Source organism: Canis lupus, chromosome 14, assembly GCF_048164855.1.
Source record: "Canis lupus baileyi chromosome 14, mCanLup2.hap1, whole genome shotgun sequence".
NCBI lineage: Eukaryota > Metazoa > Chordata > Mammalia > Carnivora > Canidae > Canis > Canis lupus.
The window spans coordinates 44,350,497-44,371,443 of NC_132851.1; the positions used below are offsets into that span (position 1 = coordinate 44,350,497).

Consider the following 20,947-nt stretch of genomic DNA (forward strand, 5'->3'; position numbering starts at 1 on the left):
AGAAAATCATCAATAAAAGCAACAAGAGATATTTGGGGATTTTGTAAGTGAAGAAGCAGGATACTTGTGAATACATAAAATTTACAGTGAATAGACTTTAGAATTTGATATCTAAGATACTCAAATTTCAATAGAAAGAAAATAGCATTAGACAGTTTGTGTATATAGGCAAAAACATTTTTAAAACTCATTTTACATGTTTTCTTAAGACTTGCTCAATTATCTGTTATCTAGAAAAACATTTTTATAAAAATCTATGTGAACATGTTAGTAAATATGAATTAAATTGATATTCATATAGAAAGGTAATAATTATTTTCTTGAAACAAAATACTTTTTATATTCAAAATATTTAGCTTTAATCATTTCTCTGTGTTTCAGTCTTTCTTTTGAATAAAATAAGCTTATTTCTACCTTGGCTTTTCCAACTCATTAAAGTCTTCTCAAAGATTTGCTATTCATGTAGTAAATATTATTCACCAAACCAATCTTTGAAACATATTTTAAAACCCAATGTAATAAAGTTAAACCTTGCCTCAGGGAGATGAACAAAATTTGAAGCAATATTTTATTCATGGCACTGTTAAAACATTTGAACAGAAACCTATCTTCAGGACTACTTTACTTAATCAAAATAGGAAAAAGGCACTTGGATTAAGCCAAAATTTGTAAGGAATGATATAATTAAAAATATACATTTACTATATGCATTTATTGTCAATTTTAATTTAAAAGCAAGAAACAAATACATCATTTGTAATTATTTTATCTGAGAGATAAACATAATCCACACTTATTAAAATTATATAAATCATATTTTATCTCATTTTACTTTACATTTTTAAATAAACAGAGTCAGAGGCTAAAATTCTATGAAATTATCACATATCTTGTTACTTACAGCTTGAAAATTCCAGTGGACAGGAATGTTCATCCATAGGAAAGTTATGAAGCTGAAGATAACATTCCGCATTAATTGTCAATCTGTTTAAATGAAAAAATAAATATTAAATAATAAGATATAATTTCAATCATTAAAAATCCCTTGTCTAATTTTCAGGAATGATTTTGGCCTACCATAGTAGACTGTGATCTATTAGAAAATAATAATAATTGCAACCTCTCAAAGTTTTAAAAGTGGTAATATCATAATATTTACAATATTGTAATATTATAATAGAATATTGTAATATTCTAATATTCTCCTCTCCAGCCAACTAAGCTACCATCCTGTACATTTCAGTTTAATTTCTTTTCAAGGTAAGAAATTTATACTTCAAGACCACAACAGACATTGCACATGTATAGAATTAACAATATACACGGTTAAGCACGGTGATTGTTTTCTCTTAAATTTTCATGAACTTCTTTTCATGAAGGATGATTCTTAATAAGATATGTTAGGATTTAATGTTCAAGACAATGAATTAAATAAACTTGAATATCATATACATCAACCTTTGTTTAATGCTTTCTTGAGGATGTTTTACTACATTATTGAAAATTTTAGAGCAGGACAGGCTCCTAGAGAAAATCTAAGTAAACCATTTGCATCACAGGTTTATAAGTTAGAAAACATCATGCTCACACCACATCCTCTTATGCTTCAGAGGAGGCAGCTATCAAGAGGTTTTTCTTCTTTGCATTTAGTCCCTTCCATACACTAGTTACTCTGAGCTTAAAAAAAAAAAAAAAAAAAAGCTTCCAAAATATTCCACCATTTTAGATTTTAGTGGATGAAAGGAACTCCATATTTCTGCCTTTGTAAAACTGAAAAAAGAAAATTTGTAAGTTGATCAAGTATTAGTACGGAAAATAAATAAGAGCACCTATCTTTTAAAAAATAGTATTACCTTAGAGTATATAGAACTCGTCCATCATTCCAAATTCGAAGCAGACGGTTAGGAGTTGTTATCCAATGTGCATCAGATTTTCTTGAGTTTCGGAAGAAAGTGTCAGGAATCCAAATTTTTCCTACCATATTACTGTTAAGCATAAGCACTTTCATGGTACTGTTGAATTTTAAACGACTGTCAAACCAGGTTTGGGCAAAAATTATATCTATTGTGTATTCCTGAAAAATAAAAAGAAGGTTAACAACCTATAATAGTAAAGTCACTATTTTAGATGTTTTCTTCAGATGTTTAAATTTTTACATTATAAAGTTTCTGTAAGTAAATAGCACCAAACTCGGTCTTCTCAAATTAAAAAGAGTATGCCATTATCTTAACCTTCTTCTTTAAATGGTTACCTATGTCATACAAAACAAAACCCAAAATTTCTAGTAATAACTGCTTCCCAGTGTGGCTTTATAATTGTTCTGTATATTTTACTCGAGATTTTATAATACATAGGATATAGTCATTCAATATAAAAGCAGAGTATCTTAATGTTAACAATTAATTTTTGTGATATTTATACAGAGCTGAAGTTAAAAAAAATCACAAACAAGCACAAAATCAAGATGCAAATACTCATCAAGTTATATGAAGAGCCTTATATTATGTCTTTTGTCCAAAAAATTAATTACAATTACTTAGCTCCACTGTTTTCAAATGTTTTGAAGCAATCACACACATGCACATCCCCCCATGAAGTGCATATAACATGCCAAGCACTATGTTGAGTTTTGCATGTATCCTGTCATTAAATCCTTACTGCAACCGTGTGAAATATTACTGCTACAATCTTTATTTTTAAGTCACATGTCCTAAGCAATGCAGAAGTAAAATAATTCTCCCCCATCACAGAGGTAATTAGGCAGTTGATAAGGAGACTGAGCCACCACAGGCTGAATCCCAAATCCACATCCACAACCACCTCATATAATGGTGGTCCTAGTGGAGCCCGATGGGTGCAAATATGAGAGCACAGGCTGGGCCCGTTATCAGCAAGCATTGCATGGTTGAGAGAGAACCCTCAAGGAAGTGATTGTATCCTGAAAAAAATGCCTGCCAAAGTATAGGCATTAAGATTGATTTAATAAAAATTAATGAAGAAGAATGCAGTAATCGTCAATGCTATTGAGGAAGGTGATCATAGGCACGTGTGTGTAAAACTTTCATATTAAAAGAAAAAGAAAAGAGTAAATTGAAAAATATGCAGTATTATGTGAGTTACTTGTGGTGGGAAATATCGGTTGCTCACGCCTGATAGAGTGCCAGCAATTGGCCAATTTACCTGGATGGACATATTAGTTTAGAGTTTGAGAAATGAATGAAAATCTGAAAAAAAGGTAAGGAGAATAATAAATAAACAGACTAAAGTCAATTTGTTCATAGGAAAGTTGTATCAAATCCTAGTTTCATGGCTAGTATATAGAGGAAATAAAGAAGGAATATGGATTAGGAAGGAAAGCCTTCTTTTAGGTATTTCGTATTTTTTTACCCTTTATTTATTGAATAAATTATGTAATTTTAAGGTGTACGGCATACAACATACATAAAGTTACTTTGATACATTTATAAACCGTAATATGATTGGCACTGTAGCAATATTTATATTACATAAATGATGGTACATTATTGTCTATACTCATTATACTGTACATTAGATTTCTATGGCTTATTTGCTGCTTACAAGTAGAAAATACTTATTACAAGTTTGTACCCTTTAACACCATCATCTTACCTATTTTGGGTGAATAGTGTTCCAATTCGGGAAAAGCACAAACATATTAGCAATTATTTAAAATCCAACAAGGGCCTAGACATTATGCAGTTGCATATGACATGTGCTTTATAAAGGGATTAAGAAATATAGATAAGTCACTATGAATAATTTGTCCATATTGTAATACGTGATCATTCGATAATCTACCAATATATTTAGCATCTACTGTGTGTTTTGCATGGATGTGAAGACATGAAGTCCTTAAGCACAAAAACACTTGCACCATGATCCTCTCCTGACATAGTCTTGACTGCCATAAGGTTGCCAAGATTGAGAGAGAGAGAGAGAGAGAGAGAGAGATGACTAAAATTTATTTTTTCCAACTTAGTATGGAATGGTACGGAATCAAACTGTGCCATGGAACACAGGCTGAAGGTACTTTTGCAACCAGGTAAGCTTTATACATTCGATAGCCACAAACTTGCTGACGTACTGTTTGTTCATAACTCAAGCTGAGCCATAATGCAAAACACATGTCATAATACATAATATTGAAGTGTATTTGTTCTTTAGATGCTTCATCATCTTATTAAGTGATATTAATGGAGTGGACATGCATTTAGGTGGGGCCAGTGGACCCTCATGTAAAATACCACTTTCTCCCTGAATCTTGTGGAAAATCCTCAGACAGCTTTTATAATAGTTATCTTTAACCCCTATTCTGACCTCCAACTTCTCAGGCAGATGTCTTTTCTTTGTAATAAATTATGATTTATCTAAACAACCTCTTCAACCAACACAACTAACCATTCAGAGTCTAACAGTGCAACCTGTGTTAATGACATGGTTTCTGGTTTTAATAGTAAATGCAAATAGAAGGAAGGCTCATACTCATTTTACGGTGGATCCTAAAGAGAGTATTTAATAACATTATGTGGCAAAAATGCTCTGTACCTCTGTATGGCCTCAAACTGTAGAAACTGCTTACGATAAAGGATAAGGCTTACACATCTGCCAGGATTCTGGCTCGGCAAAGATCCAATGTTGGTTGGTAAAGAACATCATGCTACCGGATAGGTATACTGGGCTGACATATTCCTAACTAATAGGGTAACAAAGGGAGCCCTTGAGAGAGAACTAACATGTATGGGGATGGGATGTAGCCAGCAGCTGTGAATCCTGCTTAGCAGCTGACCGGATCTTCTCTGGAATACCTGTTGATACAATCGCTAATCTCCATTGAAAGAATCATGATTTCTAAAGAGTAAACTCTCTAGGCAGAGTCTTGGGGGGAAATGGGAACATTTTCTACTCACAATTATTCCCTCAATCTAGGACCAAGAAGAGAAAGATACATAGCATGTGTCTTGATAATCCGATCTTCCTAAATGTTTTGCAGATGTTAATACTTCCATGCTCTTTTAAATTGCTAATCCTTAATAAGTGCTTCACTGAGATAAGAGGGTCATTAAAGTTTGTGCTATTTTATATGTAATCGAAAATCCAATTTCATTTACTCATGTTGTTAGTATAACTTCCAGAAAATGATCAAACTGTGTTATCGCTCTTCATGTTCTTATTTAGAGGTTAGCATTATCTGCATGAAAAACAAGCAAAAGAAACATGAGAAGGAATGTCCATTCACTCAGAACAAGTACAATAGCTTCTAGAATAAGCATTTTGAAATAAGAACAGTGCATTTAACATTTGAAATTCAGTGTTCATCGTGACACTCACTTTGTTTTCTTGCAAATTGGCTGAGAAAAGAGCATTAGTGAATGAAGGTGAAGAAGTGAGTCATCTTGATTTCTAACTCAATCAAATAAAAATGTAGCTGATGGAAGTGTGCGTCCCATAGTCTTTTTACTACATGGTCAGACAAGCAATGATGGACTGTGTCTCACGCTTAAAAGAACTAGTTAATTCAATATTATCCTCTTTCTACTAATGGAAGAAACTTCACCCAAAATGCAGACCTAAGTAATTAATGTAGGTGCATCATTTCATCATGAACTCTGATCCAGATCAGGCCCTCACACCCTGCCATTAATCTCTCCCTAAACTAGCTACTCCCATGGCCAACTAGCTATTCCCATGGCCAACTAGCTATTCTCATGGCCAACTAGTATGCTGGGCCACAGAATGCTTGACAGGACATGAGATACTAAGGTTATGTTCATGCAGAGAAAGGGTACAGGCACAACTAACCCCCAGTACAGATAGCTCTCATGGTAGAAGTTCAGAGGTAGCTGCTCCACCTTGCACAGTTATTATAAAAGCACCCATTCTTGATACTATCATGATAGGGTTAAGTAAAAACTTGGTGTTATTCTATTTGAAAAATAGAAAAAGAGATAAGGAACAGAGAGGATATGTCAGGATAAATCATTGAAGTCATCCAGAAATACACTAAGAGATATTTAAGAAGTAGACATTAATCTTGGGTTCAGTTACCAAACTTTTGTCTTCTTACTTTTAGGTCTCTAAAAGTGCATGCATCATTTAACTTTTTAACAAATATTTTTCAGTGTTTAAGTTACTTCTATGTTGTTCTGGGTTGACAAAGATGAAAATGGATCCTTCCTGTTATGAATATACTAACATAAAATAAAAATTGGACATTAATAAAACTTGGGAAAGGTACAGTTAAAAAGACATGGAAATAGTCGACGTTATTTTCAGGTAGGTAAACTTAAGGAAGACTTTATGACAGAAGTTGTATTTAATCTGAACCCAGAAGGATATATGAAATTCAGATATGTGAGGGATCCTTGGGTGGTGCAGCGGTTTGGCACCTGTCTTTGGCCCAAGGCGCGATCCCGGGATCGAATCCCACGTCGGGCTCCCGGTGCATGGAGCCTGCTTCTCCCTCTGCCTATGTCTCTGCCTCTCTCTCTCTCTCTCTGTGACTATCATAAATAAATAAAAATTTAAAAAAAATGCTTTCCCTTAAAAAAAATTCAGATATGTGAAATTCAAATAATAAAAGTGGGGAGGAAGTAAAGAGGTAGTAAAATGCAGGGCATAATAAGAAAAAAAGAATGTAAGTCATATATAACAGAAAAAAGTCATGTATTTTCTGTCCATCAGGGTATGTGCATTCCTCAGATATACAGAAAATTCTACACGTGGAAGAGTTTTTGACAACAATTATCTAAAATTACCAATTACCAGTAACTGACTCTGGGACTTAGACCCAGCTCCACCCCATGTACTGCTGAACTGAATATTCTAAACTAAAAATCCTATTACTTAATGTGTTAATTTTATGCATCATACTTAATCAGACATTTCCTACTAGATATTTATTCTATAATATTCAATTTACAATTTCAAAGAGTAAAACATCAAGCTTTATATAATCACAGACAGCTAAACACTACAAAGGATACAAATTTTAAAAATCCCAGTCCTTAAAAAGTGTATTATATACTGGAGAAGGTAGATTCTGGAAGTATATAATAAGCAACCGAAAATTTGTTCTGTGAAAATCTATATTAGTCAAGGTTCTCCAGAGAAACAGGTCATAAGATGGATGGATGGGTAAATGAGCAGATGGGTGGATGGGTGGATGGATAGATGGGTGGATGGATGGATGGATGGATGGATGGATGGATGGATGGACAGAGAGACAGAATAGATTTATCTTAAGGTGTTGACACAGGAAATTGTAGGGACTTCAAAGCCAAAAACTTGCAGGGCAGGCCAGGAGACTGAAGAGCCAGAGAAGAGCTGATGCTTCTTCAGTCTTGAGTAGGAGGCCAGTCAAGTGGCAAAATCTCTTCTTCCTCGAGGGACCTCAGTCTTTTCTTGTAAAGCCTTGTCTGATTGAATGAAGCCCATCCACAGTATAAGGGGTGAACTGATTTACCCAAAGTCTACTAATCTCACATCTAAAAAAAAATATAGCCAAGCTGTGGAAGGAGCCTCGGTGTCCATTGAAAGATGAGTGGATAAAACAGATGTGGTTTATGTATACAATGGAATATTACTCAGCTATTAGAAATGACAAATACCCACCATTTGCTTCAACATGGATGGAACTGGAGGGTATTATGCTGAGTGAAGTAAGTCAATCAGAGAAGGACAAACATTATATGGTCTCATTCATTTGGGGAATATAAATAATAGTGAAAGGGAATATAAGGGAAGGGAGAAGAAATGTGTGGTAAATATCAGAAAGGGAGACAGAACGTAAAGACTGCTAACTCTGGGAAACGAACTAGGGGTGGTAGAAGGGGAGGAGGGCGGGGGGTGGGAGTGAATGGGTGACGGGCACTGGGGGTTATTCTGTATGTTGGTAAATTGAACACCAATAAAAAATAAATTTAAAAATAAAATAAAATAAAGAATATATATATATATATATATATATATATATATATATATATATATTCACAGCTACATCTAGACAAATACCTGGGTACCATAGCTCAGCCAAGTAGACACACAAAATAGACCTTTCACTGCAGAGCTGTAACAGTAGGAATGGCCATTCATCGATTCAGGAAGCCTTAGCAAAAATTATGCAGGGGTGTATTTGCTAAACGAATTAAAATGACTAATTTTTGTAGGAAGAAGAATCATATTTCTCCAGCTGATGTTTTTATGTAAATCTATACTCTTCATTTGGTCCCATGTCCTGCTCACTCTATCTGTTCCATAGTTCTCAATTGGCTAAATGTAATATATCATTTCTTAATAATTTCCTGTCTCTTTCTCATTCTCTGAACTCTGAACTTTATCTGAATAAACTTTCTCAAAGTCTTCATGGAAAGCTGTTTTGGGGAAGGTGCACAGGAAGTGCTGGCAAAGCCATGAGTCCCACATTCCTAACCCTATTCTACATCCCCATTTCAATTACTAATTCGAAAAGTTTGCCTGTTTTCTATGTATATTTGTCAGTGGATTCAGAATCCATGCATATGGATAAAATACAAGATTTATTAGTCCTTTCAAATACCAAATATGCTCTAGAACATATAGATTACCATTTTTTTCCCATACCGATATCCCCTTGTTAAGAAGCTTCCGGATTCAATTTTGGTATTGCATAAAGGTAATCAAATTTGGAATTCTATTTTTCAACTGGAGGACTCCCAAAGAAAGTCATATGCTTATTTGCAAAGTAAATTCCAAAATATTACCTGCCTATGATTACTGCATGAGATCAAACATACAATATTGCCTATTTCCTGTACCATTCATAGGGGAATAGGAGGTGTAGACCATCCTCTTGCTGGACGTATACTGCTAGGATGAGAAAAGTCTTAGACATCGCAGTATCTCTATCAGTCTACCATGAGAAATTCATTACTTCAGATCTTGAAATTTTAACAGTAAGGTCCTCTAAACATTTATAAAGTTGTGAACTTAACCTTCCACAGTTATGCATGTCCTGAGACGTTTCACCAAGATCATGATCAACTGATCCTAAATATCACACGGAAGGACAATTTCTTGACAAAATTCTAGGAAATTTCCCATTGTACAGGCATCCAAAGGATATTTACTGTCTCCCCACTTTTCTGAGGTGGATATAAAAGAGGAACAGATATGCACATGGAGTGTGTGGCACCTGCAACACAGGGAGCTGACGCGAGAAACAAAAGCAATCTGGAAGGCAAAAGAAAGGCATTCCAGAGTCACTATAGCACTGCATCAAGCACAGATACGGGCGAAAAAGCAGCCAAGTGAGGCTCCTGACATATAGTCAAGAGAAACCCAAGTTCTTTCCAGGATGGAGAGTTGGACCAACCTGAGTCCATGAGGTGCGACTGCACTTAGAGGGGGGTCAGTTTAGTGTAGTAACTGGAGATGAATACTACCACTGGGAAGACTTCGGGGCCTTGAATTCTGAATATAACAATTTTCAGTTGGCCTTCAGTAATTTTCCCACCTCTTTATGCCTCACTTCCTCCTCTTGAATCTGCATAATACAGAGTCTAGTACATAAGGCTCTTGCTGATATTTAATGTAATTACTTCAAACAGTGATTTTACACATAGTAAGTATTCTGTATTTTTATGGTCATAATAATGAAGGAAAGACACCATATCATTTTAAAAAGGGGGTAACAGAGCCTTTGCAAACATTCCAATTTACAGAGATTATAAGACACAGCCATGCAATGCCTCTTCTGGAAGATATGAACATTTTATAGACATTGTTTTATTTTTGAGGCAGTTTCTTCATGTATAGAGACAGCCAGTTCCAATACCAAGATTCTAAGTCATAAAAATTCTCTAGCTTCTGGAAAACTATAAATATTCATATTAGCTCATTTGCAGAATTTGAGTCGGTTAATCAGTTTTTGTTCATGAAACGTTTAACCCACTCAAAACTGGGGACACCGGTTGAGTCTTGTTTTTCTCCCACCTCAGCGGCCACTCCTTGTTGGTCCCCTTTGCTAGCTCCCCTGCATCTTTCACATGCCTAAGTAATGCAGTGCTCCAGTTTAATAACACTCAGTTCCCTTCTCTTCACCTCCAAGATGATCTCATCCAATCTCATAACTAAGTATCACGTATATAGCCGGAAGCATGCAAAAGCTATATTCCAAGTGCAAACACTTCTCCTGCAATCCCAACATGCATGTGTAATTCCCTCCTTACTGTTTTCATTTGGATAGCTAACACCTCAACCTTACAATTTCAAATAGAACTCTTGAACTTCAATATCCTTCAAAAAAAAAATCTCTTCTCCATCTCATTAAATGACAATTTTATCATTCCAAGTTTCCTGTGAAAAAAATCTCAGAGTCATTCTTGATTCCTCTTTTCTCTAAAACTTCACATCTGGTCTTCAAAATACCTTGGCATCACCATTTTCAAATTATTTACAGAATCCGATAAATTCTCATTTGTTTCACCATCATCAACTTTTTCCCTGATTATTGCAATTACTTATAACTAGTTTCCCTGCTTCCACAATTGACCTCCTACAGTTTGTTCTTCACTCAGAAGGATAATGGTCTCACTGAAAATATGCAGTCATAGCATACCACTCCTCTGATCCCATATTCATTCAGACAAAAAAAACAAACATATAAAAACATAACAAAACAGTATCCTTTCAGCATATTAAGGGCTCCAGATGATCCAAACCCTAATTACACCAACTTTTCTTACCTCTTTTAACTCTTCTTAATTTTACTACAAACACTACTATTCTCCTTGCTGTTCCAGGCACATTCTTATCTAAGAAACTTCTCCTCCTATTCCTTCTGGGAAAACACTCTCTAGGTACCTGCATGACTTTCTCCTTTACCACTGTTGATTTCTATTCAAATGTCACCTAATAAGTGATGCTTCCTTTGGCTACTACATGCACTAAAGCCTCACCACCATCCTGACCCTTCCTATCAAGTGCTTTGCCTCACTTCTCTTTATTTCATTATTAACACTTCATAAGTTATATGTTTACTTATTTTATAGTGCCTCTCAAGCTGTGTGTAAGCTCCATGAGGGCCAGGGGAATTTGATTACTCAATCCTATAAACGGAGCTCTTTTTCTTTTTAGCATGCATTCTTATTTTTTTTATTTTTTATTTGAGTATAATTGACACACAATATTGCATTAGTTTCAAGCATATAGCATAGTCATTCAACAACTCTATGTCTTACACTCTGCTCACCACTCAATGGTGAGCATAGCTTACCTTCTGTCACCATTCAATGATATTACAATACCATTGACAATATTCCTTGAACTGTACCTTTTATTCCTATGTCTTATTGATTGCACAACTGAAAGACAATATCCCCCACTTCCCTTTACCCATTTTGCCCAATCTCTAGATCCCTCCTGTCTGGCAAGCCTTATGCATTATCGGTAGGAATGTAAATTGGTATAGCCACTATAGAAATAGTATAGAGCTTTCTCAAAAAACTAAAAATAGAAATACAGCACGATCCGATAATTTCACTACTGGGTATTTACAAAAAAAAAAACAAAAAAAAAAAAACACTAATTTGAAAAGATATATGCACCCCTATGTTTATTGCAGCATTATTTACAATAGCCAAGCAGCTCAAGTATCCACTGATCCACTGATAGATGAATGGATAAAGAGTGTGTGAGATACACACACACACTCACACACAAACACACACACACACTATGGAATGTTACTCAGTCATAAATAGGATGAAATCTTGCCATTTGTGACAATATGGATGGACCTAGAAGGTACTCTAAGTGAAATAAGCCAGACAGAAAAAAGCCAAATACCATATGATTTCCCTTATATGTGGAATCTAAAAAAAGAAAGAAAGAAAAAGCAAATGAATAAAACAAAAAGCAAAATCAGATTTGTAACCTCAACTCTTAAAAATAGCATCTGGCATATAAAAGACAATACAGAGCTGTTTATGGAATAAATGGACTATACATATATTTTAGTCCCTGGTGTTTATAATGCATTTGAATTAATCTGAAAAGTTAGGCCAAAATCTCACAAATTCATGGCTTAGTTCACAGTTACATAGGTCTATGATCTAAACTAGGCTGATAGTTACAGGTCTATAATCTAGAGTCATATAAAGAGAGGTCAAATACTGCTACCTCTGCAATGTGTGAGAGGTTACACTCTAAATGAGGAATCTATAAATACACAGCATGACATGTGGAAAGAAATAATCTTCAGGCTACTATCAAAAGCAAGGTAAGGAATTCTCTGCAACAGATGATTGCTATTCAAGTGAGGGCTCTGCTTCCTGGAGAAGCACTATCACCAAAGAACCATCCATGTTCCATGTGCATGTGCAACATTTGCCATTGATTGGTTCAGTGCTAGATAGTCAGAGTCTTTACTCCGTGGTCTGAATGTGACAAGTATTCCTGCATCTGTAGCTGCACTGTATTAAAAATATATTTCTCACTATTTGTACACTCGAAATTTGTTTAGTGGATAGATCTTAAATGCTCTCACCACAAACACATACACAGAAAAAAAAAAAGGTAACTATGTGAGGTGATGGATATGTTAGGTAGCTCAATTATGGCGATCATTCACAAGGTGTATGTGTATCAAAACACCAATATTACACAATATATGCAATTTTTATTTGTCAAATGTACCTCAATGAAGCTGAAAAAAAAAACATTTCTTGCTATTAGAATTAGTCTTCCAATCTAAGCAAGATGGAACACATATTTGGAAGGGATATATCTAGAGAGAATCCGCATGTCTCATGTTTTAAATTGTTTATATTAATTACTGCTTTATAGACTCTTTCCATTGTCCATATTCTTAATGCAGAAAATGAATTTTCTGACACTGACAGTATGCTGCTAGAATGGCATTGTTTGTACTGCTTCAGAAGCACAGACTTCCAGTGTTTACCTCGGGACTTTGCATATAATTGTGCATATTGCAAAGCTGAGTGTTCTTATGAGAAAATCCAAGGCTTAGCACACAATTTGCAGAATTTCCATTATAGAAATTTGTCATAATTTCCATAATAGCAAAACATCAAATGTCACATTTTAATTAAATCGCAGAGCAATTGATGTGAGTTCAGATTCACTGTCAATCTAAGATCTAAAACTTTAGTATTTCATTAAAATCCTTTCCACTAAAAAATATATAAAAATAACATACAGAATAAGGGATAAGGCATTGTCTTTTAATTATATGCACAATTTTAAATACATGTCAGATAATCAACAAAATGAATACTGATACATCGAAAGAGTGTATTGTAGTGAGAAGTCGTGATGTAGTACAAAGAACACTGGTTGGATGGAATCAGGAAATCATACCATAGTTCCAGATCTGTGACTTTCTAGAATATAATGCTGACCAACTCATTTATTCTCTCTCACTGGAAAAATGAGGACACCAGGCAAGATCATTATTATGGTCATCCTGAGCTCTAAAGCCCAGTGATCATGAGAACATTGTTGATCATGAGAATGTTATAAAATGTTAGAAAGTAAAACATTTAAAAGTATTTTAAACATAAACAAGGTTAAAGACTAAAATGGAGATGGTGTCTTTCAATGACCTTCCCTCATAAAAATACTTCTGAGCTACAGGTGTTCTTGTTACATTCCTTGAATCCCACTTAATTTCTGCTAAATTGATGGTTGGAAGTGGCTTCAGGAAATGGCTGCCAAACTCGGTTGACTAGAAGTCTCTGAAGAGCGTTTTAAAATTCTGATTCCAGGTCCCTGTCATGGATTACTGAATAAGAATCTCCTAGAGTGATAGCTAAGAATTTGGATTTTTCCAAAAATGTTACTTTCTGATATGTAGTTTTGGTTATAAAGGCTTGGAAATTTTCCACAACATTCTATTCCTTCCTCGATGCATTTATATCCTATATGCACTAGTTTTCTGCATAGCAAAAAGAAAAAAGAAAATCAAAAAACAAACAAAAAAACAGGAAAAGAAAATAAGAAAACAAAAGAAAGGATACAACCTCCCTTTATTAATTAGAATATGAGAACTTGCGCGTATGTGTGTACTTAAGAGAAGTCTGGTTTTTAACATTCAACTAAAATATGTACCTCTACAAGATTTTCGAATGTATTCTTCTAAAATGATGAAGTATTAACCCCTTGAAATTACCTTGGGCCATGTGGAAGTACCACCACGTGTGCAAAACTGCATTTTGTTGGACATTTATTGTTTTGTTACATTTTTATATTATTAGCAAAGCATTAACACTCTCCACTTTCCTCCTATAAATGAATTTTATATTGAGATGCAGAACAATTAAAGTAGTTGCCTATTAACTTTGGGTTCAGGATTGAACACCCTTGGGAGGTACCACATAACCCAGGTAATTTAATTTCAAACAAAGGGGCAAAAAGGAGGAATCAAGAGGTATGTTTGAATCAATTTCAACAAATTGGAGTGACTTGGAGCCCCTGGGAAGAAAGCAAGGCTAAAACCAGCTTTTAATCACATGTATGGAAGTCACGAGTGGAAACAAACCATCTAGACTCTCACTTGGCCACAACTTTCCCTCCTAAGCCTACCCTGAGGCCAGAACTGCCAAGCCACATGGGCCCGTTCTACAACATTCTACATTTACTAATTCATAAGAACTCAAACTGTAACTAACCCAGGCTCCCAACCTTGATGCCTATCATTAGAAAGGAATTCAAAATAGACACCTCCAAAATCTGACCAAGATGTATCAGAGATCTCAGAGGTATTTATTTATCCTCATATCCTAAGGAAATAATTATTCATGGCAAAAGGATTTTGATAACATTGTTTCATCAGAACACATTTGAAACGTTCCAATTGTTAAGTAATGAATTGTTAATATATCATGGTGCAAATATGCCCCCTAATATCATGCGACATTTAATGATACTTTAAAAAAGTAATTAAGTGTAATAACAGTCATGATATAATAAGTGGAAAGACACAAAGTTATAAAACAATATGTATACTATTATAGCATTTGGTAAAACTACATACACATAAAGATATTAAAATGATAGTAACAGTGGTGACCACTAGATAATGGTAATCTAAATTTTTTTCCTTTGGCCTGAATGGAATTTCTAATTTTCCCATATTTGACATGTATTTCTTTCCTAAGAAGAAAAACCCATATTTTTATGATTTTCTTTAAGGAAAAAAAGCAGAGGGTCACCATTTATAACCTAAAATACGTATGAGTTCATACATGGCAATCTTCCTGGCACTTCCCCTTCTGTTTTAGTCTGATTTGCATTTTTTTAGTCATCCTCCCTATTAGGTTTCATGCTTCTCTGAAGAAAGAAGGTCATATCTTTTATAACTTAGCAGCCAATGCACCAACTGTCACAATACAGGCTGTAAATAAATATAAGACAAACAAAACCACAAAATAAGAATTAAAGTATATTTGTTTACATCAAGAAATAATAAAATTATTTTAATAAGTTTGGGAGATTTAGAAGTTAATTTAATTTCCCAATCTTAGAGCTTTACCTTCCTATTTATGGGGCAAATGGGCATACAGGATCAAAGAAACATAGAGATGAAAATAACACTCATTTAATTTTATCTCTGCTAGTGTTGAGTCAAAAAGTACCTAAATTTTATGTTGCTTTAAAGATGAAGCTTGTGAAAAGAAATAGATTTTAGAGAATCTAATGCCAAAAAAATTAACATAGTATGCAGAAATTTAAAATATTAAATCCATGGAAACAAGCCTTAAAATATTGTACAAACCAAACAAGTAAACTTAAAATTGTTAAGTATAAATGCATTTCTTCAAGTACCTTAATTAGTCACAGCCAAGAAAACAAAAACCCTTTGTCTTTCCCTCCATTAGCATATTCAGTTCAATTATCCAGATACAAAAATATATATATATACATATATATATGTATATATATATATCTTGTTTCCATGACTTTGCTGTTTCGTAATTCCTCAACTTAACATACTTGGCAAGAAGTGACTAATTCTTGTTAATATAGTAAAAGGAATAAATTAGGTTTCTTTGATATGTACAAGCTATGCCTAGGGCATTGCCTCCTTGAATCTAGAAGCAGCAGGGACAAAAAATGAAAGAGAATGACAGAGAGAAAGAAACCAGTTGAACATTTGCACCAATTGCATGAAATACTGAAGAAATGTGTTCCTTGCAGTGTTAAGAAATTCTTGAAGAAAAATCTCTGTATGGGCACCAGCTTTCTCAATATATTTAGAATATTTAAACACATATGTCTGGGGAGTTTATTATCAAAAATAAGTCTGATAAGATAAAAGTATAAAAAGACTTAAAAGTCAGCTCTCACCATTTTCATGCAGACTACTAACTAGGCTCCCACCACCCCCACCCCACCCCACCCCACCCCCACCCTTCCGCCATATTTGATACCTGGCCAGTCCACTTACATGAGTGGAACAAAATTTGATTGCTGGGAAAATCCCTACTTTTCATTCCATAATGAATTGTGTTTATGACTCCTGTAGCCCCACATATACTTTTGTTTAAGAGAGTTTTGTCTTGTTTTACCTGTGTAGGGAACATTTGGATTTTCCTTTTCTGGTAAAAGGAGTCTGAAAGGGGGCAGTATCCTTAAATGTGTCTATCCTGGCTGGAAAGAATGCAGCCTGGTTTTTGCCAAGTTAACTTAATGGTTTGTGTCCCGCTGACCCCCTTGAAGTCATCCCCAGCCAGTAGTCATTTTGGAGTCCAGCTCAGCTGGTGCCCCAGGTACTTTCGGAGTTGTGTTCCTCCTAACTGGCGCCCTGATTCCTCTGTTCTGTCTCCATCACCAAGACCAATCACAATTGAATGCAGGAAGAATTATTCAGCTTCGGCTCTCTACTCTAGGACGGTGTGATGTGTTACTCTGGCAGCTAGAATGATATGAAGTTAAGTTCATACAGACGCGAACTGGGACCTCATTCTTCTTTTTTAAGTTTCTAGTTAAATTCCAGTTAGTTAACACACAGCAGAATATTCGTTGCAAGTGTACAATGAGTGATTCAGCCTGTTGCCCATCACCTGCGTCGCCCATCCTTCCTCTCCCGCCCCTCTGGTAACCAGCAGTTGCTTCTCTCTGGCTAAAGGTCTGTTTTTTGGTTTGCCTCTCTCTCTCTTTTTCCCTTCTGCTCATTTGTTTTGTTTCTTAAATTCCACATGTAAGTGAAATCATGTGGTATTTATCTTTCTCTGAGTGACTTACTTTGCTTAGCATAACACCGTCTAGATCCACCCATGTCATTGAGTTTGTTCTCTCTCTCTCTCTGGGCTCATGCTTTCCATGTGCTCCTAATGGTAATCTCTTAATATTGGACTGTATGATACCAGTTTCTATAAGTAAACTCATGTCCAAATCATACCTGTAATTTTCTTTCTCTTTTTGTTGCCAGAAATATTCAGAAAGGTATTTTTGGCGAAAGTTTCATTTAAATATTTTCCGTTCCCTTTTAACCAACCCCAAAAAGAGAAAAATAATTTTTGCCCTTGCAAACAAATAGGAGTGTCACTTTAGGGAGGAGTGGGTATGCATGTTGGGCGCTGGGCAGTGTCTGGCTCTACAGTCTGGGGCTGGAAGGCCAGTCCAAGGAGTTCATTTCTTGGGAGCCCTGGGCGGCCTTGGAATGAGTGAGTGAGCAGACTCCCATCCTGCAGGGGAGGACTTGTTCTCCTCTGCAGGTAGGCACGTGAGCGAAAGCTGCCGAGCTGGCCAAACCACAGTGGTCATGGTTGGCACTACTGTAAGCCACGTAAGCCATCGCATGGGGGAATGTGGTTCTGCTCTGGATGCCGTGCAGCAGGTATGCCATGGGACCCTTGGCAAAAACTGCTACGTCTGCCCTGTCAGAGGTCTCATGGTACAGGGGCACAGGAGACTGCATCTAGCAATTGTTGTGAGCATAGTCCACCATGGAGACATTCTCTTCCTCATGGCCTACCACCCTGTAGCCAGGCCCATTGTCATACAAGATGGCCGTGAAGGGCTTCGGGTCTATATCGCTCACCATGGGGGCCAGGCCAAAGATAAAGTTGCCAGGGGGGCAGAGTTGCCAGGGGGCTGCACTTGCCAAAGATGAAGACATGGGAGGGGTCTGTGGTAATGAAGGTCAGTGTCTCTTCCAGGGAGGTCATAGTGCGTACCTACCCAATTGCCCAAACCATTTCCACCACCTCATGCAGTGCCTGCTTGGTCTTTCCCTCCAAGTTACACCAGGAATTTTCATCTATCATTGTTTCTATACCTACTCCCCTTGTGTGTGTTTTATATATAAGGATTCTTGTTTATTTATTTGAGAGAGGGAGGGACGGAAGGAGAGAGTAAGCACCAGTGGGAGTGGGGGAAAGGGCAGAGGGAGAGGGGCAAGCAGACTTCCTGCTTAGCAGGGAGATGTCCTTGCAGCTCCATCCCAAGACCCCAAGATTATGACCAGAGCAGAAGTCAGACTCTTAACCAATTGAGCCACACAGGTGCCCCCTCATCGCCCTTGTGTTTAGTCTCCTGTTCCCCATAATATCATCTTGGATTCCCTCAAACTCCTATTGATTTTGACTTGATTTGGAGAATTGCAATGCCCTTTGAATGTTGTATTAGCTCGTCAGAGGGGTAAGCTGCTACTGTTTTATTATCCTAAGACATTTACCCAAAAGAGGAGAATCATGTAATTTCTCCAATGGTATTTTTTTGTTCTTTTATATTTAAGATTGTTTTTTATTATTAACTTTTTAAAAATTTTAATTTGAAAAAAATTTTGAGTATAGTTAAGATACAGTGGTTTTTTTTGATACAGTGTTATATTAGTTTCAGGTATACAATATAATGATTCAGTGATTCTATACATTGCTCAGTGTCATACATCACTCAGAATTTTCATCAGTTGAACAGCTTTCATCCAAGTTTTATTCTTATTCAGTTTTCATTAGTGTATCTGTTACTCATTTTGAATTTAAATTCTCAAAATGTAAACTATGGAATTAATCTATTTATTGACTAAACTGTTCATGCATTCAATGTTCAATTATTGAATATCCTATTTTTTGCTAGTGACACCAAGATTGAAGTCATTAACCTAACCCTGAAAATAAGTAAGGAAAAACATATCTCATCATAGAATAGTGCTGTATAAGGTCTTATCAGCAATCTAAAGAAATATTATCTTATGAAGCCAATTTTAAAAAGAAATAACAATTTTGCATGAAGTAAAATTTTAGCTAATTAAAAAAATAAAACCATTAAACTAATAAGTTAATTTTGTTTCTTACCAGTAACTTGAATTGTATGAATAGTTAGGGGTGGTGGGAATTTATCCTCTTGGTTGCTTAATTACATTCAAGTCTGCTTGCTTGATTACACTCATATTCAAAGTAATTCTGTTCATTTTATGAAAATAGAATTCTAATTTTCCTGCATTGTTTAGTTAAAATAGTCTTTTATGTAAACTGTTTCTTATTAATCCTCAGTATGATAATGATTCTCTTTTAATAAACATTATCAAATATTCTATGTCTTTTTTTTCTTGTATGTGCTTTAGTATCACCAGTTTTAATAGCAATTTCATTCCATTAGCTTTAAAAAAAAAAAAAAAAACTATTACTGTCCGAGGTTATGAGTGTGTAGTTTGCCCTACTGGGAAAACTAAATCTTTAATACCATGAAACTTTTATGCAGGGAGATGATCATAGAAGCCTCTCAGTAGCCATTCTCGTCAAAGTATCTCTGGAATACTAATACAGCCTTGAATCCTAGTTCTCTTTATTTTAATGACCACATTTTTTTTAATGAATTCATTCAAATTAAAAACAAGAGCCCATGACAAAATATACAATTCAGAAAATGTAGACATCCATAAGCTCTAATGGGCTTATCTTCTTTAAGTATTGGTTAATTAGAAACTAAACATTGTAAGATTCTCCTCCTAAGGAGAAAATTAGCATTTTAGTAATATATTACTTTATAGAGTCTCATATTTGCATAATGGTAAATTAATACCCACAGGTAGATAGAATGCTTTATCTTTACAGAAATCAGCTGTTTGTTTAGGAATTCAATTAGGGCAGAGCCAATACCCAAAAATGTGTTGGAACTTTTTCCTTGGTTTCTTTGCTACTATTTTACCTCCATTTTCTTACCAACCTTGTGATTCTTTTACTACTTCAGCATCATCTTTCAGATCCTTAAATGTATGTGTTCCTTAAGGTCTGATATTTACTCTTTTTTTCTTCTCTTCACTTTAAGATTGTTGTACCCATCTCTAAGAAGTTTAGCTAATTTCTGACAAGTATCTGCTGCAGCTCTGTCTCCTGAGAGCTCCTCATTTCAGATTCTCTAGTTCAACTTATTTCCAGGGCCAATTCATATTCATTTGCAATAAGGAGACAAAGATGTCAGTTATGGTGTGGCCAGAAAGCTGTCAGTACAGTAGTCAATGCAGGCAGCTGTGAAAGTTAATGACAATCATGTGAACATCATATCAAGTAAGAGAGAGGCTGAGGCTGACAGTAATACTGCCAGAATCAGCAGACACAGGCAATTGTTAAGCATGAGGGCTATTCAGATAAAAAAAAAAAAAAGCTTAAGGTCTACAATAAAGGGTGATCTGACTGTTGTGCTAATGAATAAATGAAGAGAGAAAAAATCAGCAAAATTCTGAAAATTATCTTTAGATGGTGTTATGGGCTGAATGGTGTCCCCCTAAAATTCCTATGTTGAAGCCCTAAACCCCAGTACCTCAGAATATGAATTCTAGATCACTTCAGAATAGAAGACCTATTGCTCAGACTACAGCAACCTCTTAACTGGTGTCTCTAACCCTCTTCACTGGTCTTGTCCATCTTCTACACTGTTGGAAGAGTGATCTATTAAAAATACACATCCACCTATGGTGCCCTCCTGA

General features: G+C 35.4%; 1 protein-coding gene across 3 annotated transcripts in view; it reads right to left on the minus strand.

Annotated features, from left to right (window-relative positions):
• The window catches only part of GABRG1 (gamma-aminobutyric acid type A receptor subunit gamma1), an 81,196-nt gene that overhangs the window by 25,388 nt on the left and 34,861 nt on the right, over positions 1-20,947 (minus strand). For 2 of the 3 annotated variants that reach the window (XM_072774923.1, XM_072774924.1), the window contains 2 exons: positions 1,854-2,074; positions 902-984 (listed from right to left, as the gene is read on the minus strand). In XM_072774923.1, coding sequence (XP_072631024.1) covers positions 902-984; positions 1,854-2,074 — 304 coding nt within the window. Of the gene's footprint in view, positions 1-901; positions 985-1,853; positions 2,075-20,187; positions 20,490-20,947 lie in introns of all 3 variants that reach the window. The other variant, XM_072774925.1, reaches the window with a different exon arrangement.